Raw genomic sequence first — 12770 nt, 5'->3', positions numbered from 1 at the left:
GTTCAGGCACATTTTTATTGCTCTCACATTTTAGACATGTTTTATGACACGGAAAGTCTTGGGCCATGGAAATAGGTAACTCTTGATTTACCGTATCGTTTTTTCCTCCTTTGATTTGGGCTCTAGTTAACTAAATAATTTGGCATCCTATCAATTTTGATGGGAAACAGCAATATATATTAAAGGATTGTCAGTTTCTCTATTTTAATCAATTGTGACCTTGTCTCTTTTTAACATAAACCAATCTAGGATGTAAAACAAGAATTAATCAAGTTGGTTAAGGCAGCAGGATTTTCATCATCCACAACACCCAATGACTGGGAAGGAAACAGAGCCTCACAGACTCTTTCCTTCCAAGAAATTGCCCTTCTTAAAGCTGTACTGGCCGCTGGACTATATGACAATGTGGGGAAGATAATCTATACAAAATCAGTTGATGTTACAGAAAAATTGGCTTGCATTGTGGAGACAGCCCAAGGCAAAGCTCAAGTACATCCATCCTCAGTAAATCGAGATTTGCAGACTTATGGATGGCTCTTATACCAGGAGAAGGTAAAGTGCTTATTCTTAATTCCACTATTCAGAGATTTATTCTAGAAGTCAGTTGTAACAAGTCACGATGCCCCAACAAGTATTATATTTGGTTCTCAAGTTGAACAGTTTATTTTTTACATATTTGAAATCTGTGTGTATATAGTTTCTCATAAAAAGTCCTATCTCTTTCACTTAATGAAAGAAAAATATTAAGGTTTCTATGCTATCATCTTTCCTACCTGAAGTAAAGACAATTATAGCAAATAGATATTGTTTAATAATGTATCAGTTCAAAAAAAAATAATGTATCAGTTCCGAGATTTCAACAAAAGGTGCTACCTCAAAAGAGAACAAAGACATGTTCTATGTGCATTCCAAATAAAGGAGATATGGGATTAGACAGAACTCTATATGATCTGGCAACAGTTTGAGTCACTGTGTAACCCAAGATAGTTTAAAAGTATTTATAGATTACAATTAAGAAAATCTTTTCAGTCGTAGCTTGCTATAAACTAACAAGGATCCATATTTTGAAGTACTGGGTCAAAAATCATTACACTGTCATAACCCTTGAATATAAAAGCTGAGGAATTCCTGACTAATGACCATAACTGAACATTGATCTAAAAACCAGGACACTATGAAACTGTTTTATTTTTGAGCTAATTAACAGCATTAGTATTATAAAATGGCTTGTTCATAGTTTCATTTATGCTGAAGGTATATACTTTGCCCTTACAATTAATGTTTTAAAATGCCTTTTAATAGTATAAATGCACAGATGTTAGAATGTAAAGGTAGCTTTACAAAACTTACAGTGTAAATCTTACATGAGCAAATTACAGAAATGCTTACATGAAACAGATGAATGTCTCACATTTTCAGGCTGCAAAGTTTTTTTTCTCTCTTTATTCCTATGCAGGTAAGGTATACCCGAGTTTATCTGAGGGAAACTACTCTAATAACCCCTTTTCCAGTTTTACTTTTTGGTGGTGATATTGAAGTTCAACACCGGGAACGTCTTCTTTCCATTGATGGCTGGATCTATTTTCAGGTACATGCTACAGCTGATCTCATAACATTAAAATTTTCTACTTACAGTAACAGGTAGATTTTTAAAATTTTATTGGTGTTTGCATAGTTTCTCCCTATAATTTCACTGAAAGTGGAAGACTTCCTTATTTTATCTTGCCTATACTGTTTTAAATCAGTTAAATACAAAAATTAAATAATATCCCTACTATTGCAGACTATATTATCAGTAATAATAACTTGCCATCCCTAAGTTAACTGTCTCAGTAGTTAACTTTACATGGATTATTCTAAATTTATTACCCTGATAACCTTGTGATTAATTTCCATATATGAGATACTTATATTCAGTGAGAAGTTTAAATAACTTTCTTAGAGTAAATGAATTGCTGTTATTAGCCAAGCAAGACTTCTAAGCTCCTTCTACTTCATACCAACTGTAAGAAATCACAGCTTTTAATGAGTATGGTCAATTTTTCCTCCAGAAAAATTAGACCAGTCATTGCTACCGGCAATAAGCTTATTTCTTTGTAACCCCATCAACAGTGACCAGCTTTTAAAAAATCTAAAACATTCTGTTACTCTGTGCCATCACAATTTGTCTTAGACTGAAGAAGTAAACTTAAATGCGACTTAAAAAATATATGCAATTCTCTCCAAGAGGTCAGGGTTGTAGAAATTGTCTATTTAAGGTTAGTAAATTACACCTCAGTAAAACTATTAATTCCTTCCCCCAAATTTCAGGCTTCACCTCCACAGTTATTGTAAGAAGTTACAGGAAATAATTTCCCTGTATTTTTCCAATAACATTTTATATTCAAGTCTAGATGTGTTTAAACACATGGTATACATGCTTTCTTTCACTTATTGAAACACATTCACACTCACAGAGATTAACTTTGGACAATATGTCATCTCCTCTCAACAGGCTCCTGTAAAAATAGCTGTCATTTTCAAGCAGCTTAGAGTTCTCATTGATTCTGTTTTAAGAAAAAAGCTTGAAAATCCTAAGATGTCCCTTGAAAGTAAGTATTTGCTTTTAATATAGCTGGAAAACTATTTTTAAACATTTTGAGTACATTAGCACACTGAAGTCTTAACAGTCCATATGATTAAAAATTGTTTTCATAAAATTTATGCTGAATTCCATCAGACTCCTAGACATTGCTTCATTATTCACAATCTAATTATCTTACTCTTTCCTCTTCTAAGCTTTACTTCTAAACTTCTGGCTATTTCCGGGAAAAAAGGATGGTGAAACTTAAATTATGATTATAAGGGACATTCTGTGAGGTTCCCAACATGTTTTTATCGACCATTATCACAAAAGTAGAGCTCTAGTCCGTTTAAAAAGTACATTATTTTTCAACAGAAACCTGTAGTAAACACCTGAATTTTCCATTAATCTGGTGCAGTGTTTCCCACCCAAACTTCCCAAATCATCCGAATCGTCTTGGCAGATATTAAAATACAAAGTCCAAAGACCTACCCCAGACCAGACATATTTAATCTTTATGGGAGAGGCCTGTGTGTTATTTTTTAATCACTTAATTTATAACCCTTTCCCCTACTGCCATCCCCCTTTTTAAATAGAGTAACTTTTATTAAACTGGATTATTTTACTGGTAAAATTTGTCATTTAGGATTTGTTTGGTTAAATCTTCATGCTTTGATTTAAGATGTTTCTCTATGCCCTCTATATCCTGCGAACTATATAGTAGTTCTATCTAAAGCTTTGATTAATTGGATTTCTAGGAAAAGGATATTTTCTGCTTGCTGCTCTGTTCTTCCCATTGCATCACATTACAAAGCATTTCAGTTTGGTTTTCCCACTTTGAATGATGTTAAGAATTGATCAGTGGGTTGCAGCATGATTGATTGTATTTAACAAGTATCTCAGTTAATGCTCATAGAATAAAATGTTGGAAGCTATGGATCTAGTGCTACTACCCTCAAACTTAGGGAGCTTAAAATTCATGGTTCTTTTTAGATCGTCATTGTTTCCCTTTTAGCAAATGATCTTTTCTTTTTCTTCCTTCCTTCCTTCCTTCCTTCCTTCATTTATTTATTAATTAATGTCAGAGTAGCCCCCAAGACTGAGTGTCAGGCCATGGGCCCAGTTATCAGAATTTCTCAGGGTACTCTCTTACTGAAGTGTCTAATGTAAAGACAGAATTTCAGTCTTGCAGCCCTGATTATTACACCTATCTGAAGGGCAGTGAAGTTCTTAAGAAGTCACAGTCTCGGAACAACTGTTGAAAAGGCGAAGCATCTGTTAACATAACCTCCTTAGCAAATACTGTAGCCTCTGTTGCTCTGTTTGTCAGATTAATTGGTGTTTATACTTTTGTTGTGTAGAGAGATCTGTCACTTCCCCATTGACACCTCTCCAAGAGTTCTTCCCTGTTAGAAGTTACTGTTTCTGTTCAGACTAAACATGGAGCAACTGGTATCAGTTCCTCCTCCTTTGTCCATACCGTGCAAATCCTGACATATTCTGAAGACGATGGAACAGCTTATAGATCCTTCAGTATATCTGAGCCAGGTGACAAAGTTAGCAAACTACCTGTCTTAAAAGAATTTTTAAATAAATAATTCCTTATAAAGGACAAATAGTTAAATCACATCACTTTTTGGGGCACTGGCCTACTTGTCATAGTAGGGTCAAATAACTATAACAATAATATCTGTAGAGCAACAAATCCTATTTGTGGACATCTCTAGGTTTCTTGTGAATATTTCTGGTATAGTCTTGTATTCTAATATAAAAGAATCTTCTAATCAAGTATGCCTGCTGTTCACATGTGTATACTTTGGGAATTTAGCCAGGTGATGAATTTGTTCATGGGTGCCTTTTTCTTCCACTCAGATGACAAGATTCTGCAGATCATTACAGAATTGATAAAAACAGAGAATCATAACTGAAACTGAAAGTCATGGTCAACTGCTTTAAAAATAAAGATGAAGAATCGCTTCTCGGCCTTTTGGCTAAGATCAAGTGTAAAAATAAAGATGAAGATACAGTCATGAAATTATGTGAAAATGGACCATCACATTAAGTATTTCAGTACTTAAAATGTTGGTACTAGCCATAACTTAAAGGTGACGGGAAAAAAAGCACATACTTTAAACATGTGTAATTTTCTAGTTCCTTTTTAATGATAATTATTTGCAATGTATTTAGCACTACATTTACAATAAATCTTTTGGTATCATCCATGCTTCATACATCATTATGTGCCTATGGGCAAGGCCTGTGTCTGTAGTATCTGTAACTTAGTGTCCTGATTCCCTGTGTATACACTTTATGCTCTACCAGTCCTTCTTATCTGGAGAGTTTAGACCTTTTCGACCCGCAAGAGAAAGTGCAAAAACTCCAAAACCAGTTGCAATTAAATTTCCTTGAAAAGAACAACTTCAGAATCAATTATTTAATATTTATAACCAAAATAGTATTAATAGATACACACTGTATGCAAAGATGTCTACTTCCTGCTAGACAATAGGCAGGAATGGCTAATGCTACTGTGAACCTTGGGATGGACGGCTTAACCATTTTCCTCCATCCTAAGTAAGCTTTGGTATCAATGCCCTTGAACCCTTTTTTGTACCCATAACTGAATTAGTAAAGTCAATTACTTTGAGATAGTAAAATATGCTTAGATCTTTTTCAAGGGTCTCAGTAGCTTTTGAAACAACATTCTGATTACATCGAGGAATTTTCCCTTCATTTCCACTCAAGATTGTTGAAGAACTTCAAAAATAGACCTGTGTAGACCAGATAGCAGGAATTGTATCTGAAGGACGAAAGATTGGAATAGGAAACTAATCTAACTGCTTGACTCTCTTAATAGGTACTCAGTATTTGTTGATGAAAGAATAAAAAAAGCTATAATTTCCATTTTATGTGCACTTTATGTGGGAGTAAAAATAATACTTAGTAGTAATTATGTGCCTATGGGCAATAACTTTCTGCCTGCAGTGGGATAAGGGAGTTAGGAACAAAGAGTCAAATATGATTGCAGTTGGGAATCATCAGCTAGTGCCGTTAATAGAACTGGACATTGTCAGATCAAAGAGCTAGTTTGGGTGCTAAAGGAATTTCAGTTTGTAACATGGAGACAGAAATGTGGAGTCCTGAACTAATGTTTCCCATCACTAGGTGTGTGCAAGCTGGTGCCCAAATGGTTTTTATGTATTGATTTAATGCTTAGAACAACCTATGAGTAGGGAGTACATTATTCCCATTGTACAAATGAGCAGACAGGCACAGAGAAGTGAAGTAACTTGCCCAGATCAAACTGGCAGTAAGTGGCAGAGGCTTGATGGCTCTAGAACCATTTGAATTTCTGAAATGTAACTGTAGCCTTATTCCTTTGAAGTTGTCAAATAGTGGCATCAGGATTAGGGCCTTTGGGCTAGAGTTTTCCATAGGTTTATCATTGTTAAAGATGTGGGAGTGGAGAAAAGCACCGAAGGAGAGAGCAGCTGGAAGACACATGAGGTTAAAATCTTGCAGCGCTCCCTATTTCACAGTCCGTTCAGTCCTTTCCATCTCCCCAGCCATCCCTCCAACCCAGGTCATTGTCATCTTTCACCTACGTCACTCTAGTAATCACCAAACTGGGCTCTCCCCTCCCCATCCCTCTGTAATCCATTCTTCTCTACAACTGTAAGAATAGAGCTTTTTAATTTTTATTTTTTACATTTTAATTCCAGTATATTTAACATACAGTGTTACATTAGTTCCAGGGGTATATGATATAGTGACTGAACAGCTCTGTACATTACTCAGTGCTCATCATGACAAGTGCTCATCATTCCCTGACCCACCTCCTCTGGGGTAACCATCAGGTTGGTTCTCTACAGTTAAGAATCTGTATTTTGATTTGTCTCATTTTTCCCCTTGGTCCTTTGATTGTTTCCTTAAATTCCACCTAAGTGAAATCTCATGGTATTTGTCTTTCTCTGACATATTTCACTCAGCCTAATACCCTCTAGTTCCATCTATGGTGTTGCAGATGGCAGGCTTTCATTCTTTTATGGCTAAGTAATACCCCAAAATATACATATGTATCACACCTTTCTAAGAATGATCTTTGAAAGATACTTATCGTTTAGCTGATTTAAACCCTTTCTGGTCTCCCAGTGTCTTTCAAATAAAAACTCCTAACCATGACCTACAAAGTTCTGTTCCTCACTACCCTCCAACCTCCTCTCCTCCTCTCCCAAATTTCTCACAGTGCTCCAGCCACACCAGACTCCTTTTGAATCCTAGAAGATTCTAAGAGACTTTTTAAACATTTGCACTTGCTATTTTCTGCTGTAAAGTACTGCTTATGTTCTTTACCAAAAAGACCTTACCCTGCATCAGTGATAATCTCCACAGACCACCCTACATATTTCTTCACTGACCACCCTTCCTGAAGTCCATCTCCCCTTTTAATTATTCTCACCACACAGTACTCTTCTTAACATGAAATAACCACTTTTTGAGTTCTCCCACTAGACAATCCGCAGCACCACGGCTGTTTCACTCACTCATGTATACTGAGCACAGTGCCTGGCACATACAGGCATTCAGTCAATGTCTGGTAAATGAAGGAGTAACATGAGGGAGTAGAGAGGAAGGAGTTCATATATGGCTGCAGTTTCTTGACGAAGTCAAGGAAGGAGAGTTTCTGGAAGCAAGAGTATTGTCAACAACTGTTATGGACTAAGACACCATAAAGAGATCAAACTTTAGAGAGCAGTTTGAATTAGGGTGGGAAGGAAGGACATGGTCACAGACCTATACATTTGAAGACTGACTAGGATTCGCAGGACTCTGGGTATGGCTGACTCTAGAGAAAGGATACGCAACAGGAAAAAACACACAGAATCTGGAGGAATCTACACATAGACTCCCTACACATATTCAGCCTTTCTGCCCACAGATGCCCAGGTGAGACTCCGAGTCCACAAGTATTTTACTGGAGGCTGGTCACTTAGGCACAAAGACCAACACCATAACTATAAAAATTCCAGACTCCCAGAAGGAAAGCAGGTATTAAGTACCCCAAGCAGTCAAAACAGTGTTATCTGAAAAACATGGAATTTTCCAAAGCCAAGTGAACAGGCTCCAGTCAAGAGCCAACTGTGCAGGCAGGTCCTTCTAAAGAGAGCAATCTTGAGGCCTGCCATGTTAACTCTAATGCACGCAAAGCATATTTTTTAGGGAATGAATACAAACTAAAAGGTCAGTGCACCAAATAAGGAGTACTCTTTACAGATGTGATGAAGAAGCAATGTTTAAGAAGTTGAATGAGATATTTTAGGATGGGAAGATTGGCACTAATTTACAGACAAAATAGAACCAGGAGACAGTAAGAATAATACTAGAATGCTCAACTCTCGATCACAGGATCTTGAGTTCAAGCCCAGCACTAGACATGGAACCTCCCTACAAATAGATATGTATATATATTTACATTGAATAATATTAGCATCTGAGGGAGCCCAAGAATGGACTAAAGAATATCAGGAACAAGCTGGAAAGGCTTTTTGGCTTTCTCAGCAATGAATGCTTAGGGGCTTGAGGAAATGAGCAGCTAAAATTGATAGTGAGCTTTTTTGCTTTCAAGTGACCATGGGATCTTAGAATGAAAGAGACTGGCTCATTGAATTGTTGACCAAAAATGCTTACATAGAGGCAAACAGGGCCAGAAAAGAGGCCATGGACTAGGAAAATGGAGAGGCTGAGGAATTAGAGGTCAGGATCTAATCCCAATTCATTGTGAATAAAGTAAGGAGGCTGATTAAGGAAGAGAATTTGAGAATTTAAAATTTGAGATGTAGTTGTTGCAGTAATAACTAAACCTAATGCTGGTGGATAGCAAAATAAAGATGGTTATCACTGAAGGTAGGTTCAGAACACAGTAGGCCAGTACTTCTGTGCTATAATTATAATTATAATTATAATTATTGGGAAAGCAGGAAAGTGCCCTGCAACTTAATAGCAAAGATAATGAATAAATAAGCAAATGAATGAATGAGAGGATCACATGATAAAATGGCATGCTCTTCAGGTAAGAACATGTTGAATCCTGGTGGTGGGACAGGAATATGTCAACCTTTTCTCATTGAATCAATTCTTGCATTTAGAAGTACAACAGTCTATTAGGATTAGCTGGAAGCAAAGAAAACATTAAAGGAAAGCATATTTCCATTAAAAAATTTTTAAATTGAGCATGATGTGATAAGCACTGAGTAATAAAAGCTTTATTATATTTTTGTTTATTCCTGACAACAATCCTGAGAGGGAAGGGGTAATGTATTTCCAATTTACAAATAAGGAAATGGAGCCTAAGAAGCTAAATTTTCTAAGGTTACTCAGCTAGTGATGAAAAATGAAAAGATGACTGAAAAATAATCTGAGCAGTGTACTGACAAAGAGATAGGCATATATATCTTTGGAACAGAACTGAGAGTTCAGAAATAAGCCAACCTGTCTATGGAGAGCTGATTTTTAGTAAGTGTGCCAAGGCCATCAATGGGAAAAGAATAGCCTTTGCAAGAAATGGTACTGGGATAAATGGATATCCAGAGACAAAAGAATTAATTTGGAACTTTATCTTACATTATATACAAAAAGCTGCAAGTGCATGCCAAAGCTAAAAGTAAAAACACTAGTCCTTCAAAAGACACCACAAGGAAGTAAAAAGACAACCTGTGGAATGGAAGAAATTATTTGTAAATTATCTCTCTGATAAGGGACTTGTATCTAGAATATATAAAGAGCTGTTACAACTCAGCAGTAAAATGACAACCCAATTAAAAACTGAGCAAACTAGGAACAGAAGGAAATTCCTGCAACATAATAAAGACCATATGTGAAAATCCCAGAGCTAAAATCATACGGAATGGTGAAAAACAAAGCTTTTACTCTAAGATCAGGAACAAGCAAGGATGCCCACTCTAATCTTTGTATTCAACATAATACTAGAAGATACTGGAAGTGCTAGCCAGAGCAAACTAGGCAAGAAAGAGAAATAAAAGGCATTTGAATCTGGGGCACCTGGGTGGCTCAGTGGGTTAAAGCCTCTACCTTCAGCTCAGGTCATGATCCCAGGGTCCTGGGATTGAGCCCCGCATCGGGCTTTCTGCTCAGCAGGGAGCCTGCTTCCTCCTCTCTCTCTCTCTCTGCCTACCGTGATCTCTGTCAAATAAATTAATTTTTTTTAAAAAGACATTCAAATCAGAAAGGAAGAAGTAAAATTACCTGTTTGCAAGTGACATGTTTTATGTAGTAACACACACACACACACACACATTAGAAATAATAAATGAATTTAGAAAAGTTGTAGGATAAAAAATTAACATATAAAAATCAGTTGCATTTCTATACACTTAACAAAAAGAAAGTTAAGAAAACAATCCCATTTTCAAAGGCATAAAAAATAATTACTTAGGAAAAAGTTTAACCAAAGAGGCAGAAGATTTGTATACTAATAACATTGCTAAAATAAAGATAACACAAAAGAAAATTAAATGCTCATGGATTGGAAGACTGAATATTTTTTAAATGTCTATACTACCCAAAATGGTCTGCAGATTTGATGCACTGCCTATAAATGTCCCAATGGTATTTTTTTCACAGAAATAGGAAAAACAATTCTAAAATTTATAATGGAACCACAAATGGCCCTGATTAGCCAATACAATCTTGAACAAAGCTGAAGGCCTCACACTTCCTGATTTTTAAACATTACGAAGCTATAGTAATCAAAATGAAGTGGTATTGGGATATCCAAGACAGACATATAAAACAACAGGACAGAATAGAGGACGCAAAAGGAAATCCACACTTACAGGGTCAGATGATCTTCAAAAGTGTGCCAAAACTAAGTATGGAGAGAATAGTCTCTTCAACAGAAGCTATTGAGAAATTGGATATCCATATGCAGAAAAATGAAACTGCACTCCTATCTTCTACCACACACAACAATCAAGTAAGAATAAAGACAGAATAAGATCTAAAACTGTAAAACTATTAAGAAAACTAGGGTAAAAATTCAAAGGATTCATTGGATAGGACACTAAAAGTACAGGCAAGAAAGCAAAGATACAGAGTAGGACTACATCAAATTAAAAAGTTTCTGTACAATGAAGGAAACAATAAAGAGATAAAAAGCTATCTATGGTATGGGTGATACCATACCATACCATACCATACCATACCATATTTGCAAGCCATGTATCTCACAAGGAGTTAATCTCCAAAACCAGTAAATACTCCTACGACTCAATAACAAACCCCAAATACCCTGATTTTTAAAATGAGTAAAGGACTTGAATAAACATTTCTCCAAGGACAAAAAAATGGCTGACAGGTATATGAAAAGATGATCAACATTACTAACCATCAGGGAAATGTGAATCATAACCATAATGAGATACTCCCTCACCACTACAAAGATAACTAAAAAAGCAGACAGTTTCAAGTGTTGGGGAGAATCTGGAGAAAATGAACATCTCATACCTTGCTGGGGGAATATAAAAATCATGCAGCCACTTGGGAAAACAGTTTGGCAGTTCCTCAAAAAGTTAAATGAAGACAACGTATGACCCAGCAGAAATCCCATTTCTGACTATATACCCAAGAGAAATAAACACCTATGTCCATACAAAAAGCTGTACGTGACCCCAAACGGCCAAAGCAACTTGAGAAGAATAAAGTGGGAAATATCAAGCTCTCAGGTTTCACACTCTACCACAAAGCTACAGTGATCAAAGCAGTATGGTACTGGCAAGAAAACGCTATAGATCAAAAGAATAGAATAGAGAGGCCAGAAATAAACCCACACTTACCAGATCAATTAATCTATGAGAAAAGAGGCAAGAATATGCAATGAGGAAAAGACAGTCTTTTCAGTAAATGGTTTTGGGAATACTAAACATGCAAAAGAATGAAAAGGGACCACTAATTTACATCATACACAAAAACACATTCAAGATGGATTAAAGACTTGAAGGGGGGAGAAGCAAGATGGCAGAAGAATAGGAGACCTAAATTTCATCTGGTCCCAGGAATTGAGCTAGATAGTTATCAAACCACTCTGAACACCTACAAACTCAAAAGGAGATCGAAGAGAAGAACAGCAATTTTAGGAACAGAAAAGCAACTACTTTCTGGAAGGTAGGGTGTGTGCAGAAGTGAAACCGAGGCAATATATAGAAAGATAGACCACAGGGGAGGGAGGGGCCAGCTCCTGGCAAGCGGTAAAACAGCAGAAAACAAAGTTGGAACTTTGACAAGTCTGCCTCAAGGTGTCTGGGTGGCTCGGTTGGGTGACTGCCTTTGGCTCAGGTCATGATCCTGGAGTCCGGGGATTGAGTCCCACATCAGGCTCCTTGCTTAACGGGGAGTCTGCTTCTCTTTCTAACCTTCCCCTTCCCATGCTCTCTTTCATTCGCTTCCTCTCAATAAAATCTTTAAAAATTAAAAAAAAAAAAAAAAGAAGAAGAAGAAGAAGAAGAAGTCTGCTCCACTGAGGGACATTGCTCCAGTGGCTAAGTAGGGGGTGGAATCCTAGATGAGTCAGTATGGTTTCAGGACCCTCGGGGGTCACAGAAAGACTGGGGGAGCCTGAGTGTGGCAGAGCTCCCAGGTATCAGAGCAGGAAGCCGACTGCAAAGACGGAGCCGAGAAGTGAGCTCTCAGCTTGGGGCTGCCATAAACCATGATCAGAGGCAAAGATGGGGCACTACTCTTCAAGCAGGGACCCTAGAAGTGGCAGATCCAGGGCAACCCCCACCCTTCTTCTCCTGGGAGGAGTGGCACAGGAGTAAGTTGCAGGAATTGGCTGGGTTTGGAGACTCCAAATGGGGCCATGCGCCAGAGATAGAAACAAGCTGGGTAAGCATGGAGTATGGCCAGAGACCAGGGAGACTGGAGGGTTTGACTGCTTTTCTCTGAGGGCACACTGAGGAGTGGGGCCCCAACCTCTCAGCTCCTCCGGGACTGGAGATTGGGAGGCCACCATCTTCATTCCCATCCTCCAAAGCTACAGAAAACATTCAGGGAACAAAAACTCTGAGAGTGAGCCCAAGAGATTACTTAGCCTGGCACCTGGCAAAGGCAATTCTGTCTCAGGCAAAAACATTTGAGACTCACTGCAACAAGCCCCTCCCCCCAAAAGATCAGCAAGAACATCCAGCCAAGG

The 12770-nt window shown here is 37.4% G+C and overlaps 1 protein-coding gene and 1 long non-coding RNA gene across 2 annotated transcripts in view; one reads left to right on the top strand and one right to left on the bottom strand.

Annotated features, from left to right (window-relative positions):
* DHX29 (DExH-box helicase 29) overlaps positions 1–4781 on the top strand; it is a 58170-nt gene extending 53389 nt beyond the window's left edge. Inside the window, exons 24-27 of the mRNA XM_059417872.1 lie at positions 250–552; positions 1457–1588; positions 2495–2591; positions 4436–4781. Coding sequence (XP_059273855.1) covers positions 250–552; positions 1457–1588; positions 2495–2591; positions 4436–4491 — 588 coding nt within the window. The 3' untranslated portion in view covers positions 4492–4781. The remainder of the gene's footprint in view (positions 1–249; positions 553–1456; positions 1589–2494; positions 2592–4435) is intronic.
* LOC132028645 (uncharacterized) overlaps positions 1–12770 on the bottom strand; it is a 41760-nt gene that overhangs the window by 4754 nt on the left and 24236 nt on the right. The window lies entirely within an intron of this gene.

Source organism: Mustela nigripes, chromosome 12 (assembly GCF_022355385.1).
Source record: "Mustela nigripes isolate SB6536 chromosome 12, MUSNIG.SB6536, whole genome shotgun sequence".
Taxonomy (NCBI): domain Eukaryota; kingdom Metazoa; phylum Chordata; class Mammalia; order Carnivora; family Mustelidae; genus Mustela; species Mustela nigripes.
This window is presented reverse-complemented; position numbering and strand designations above follow the sequence as displayed.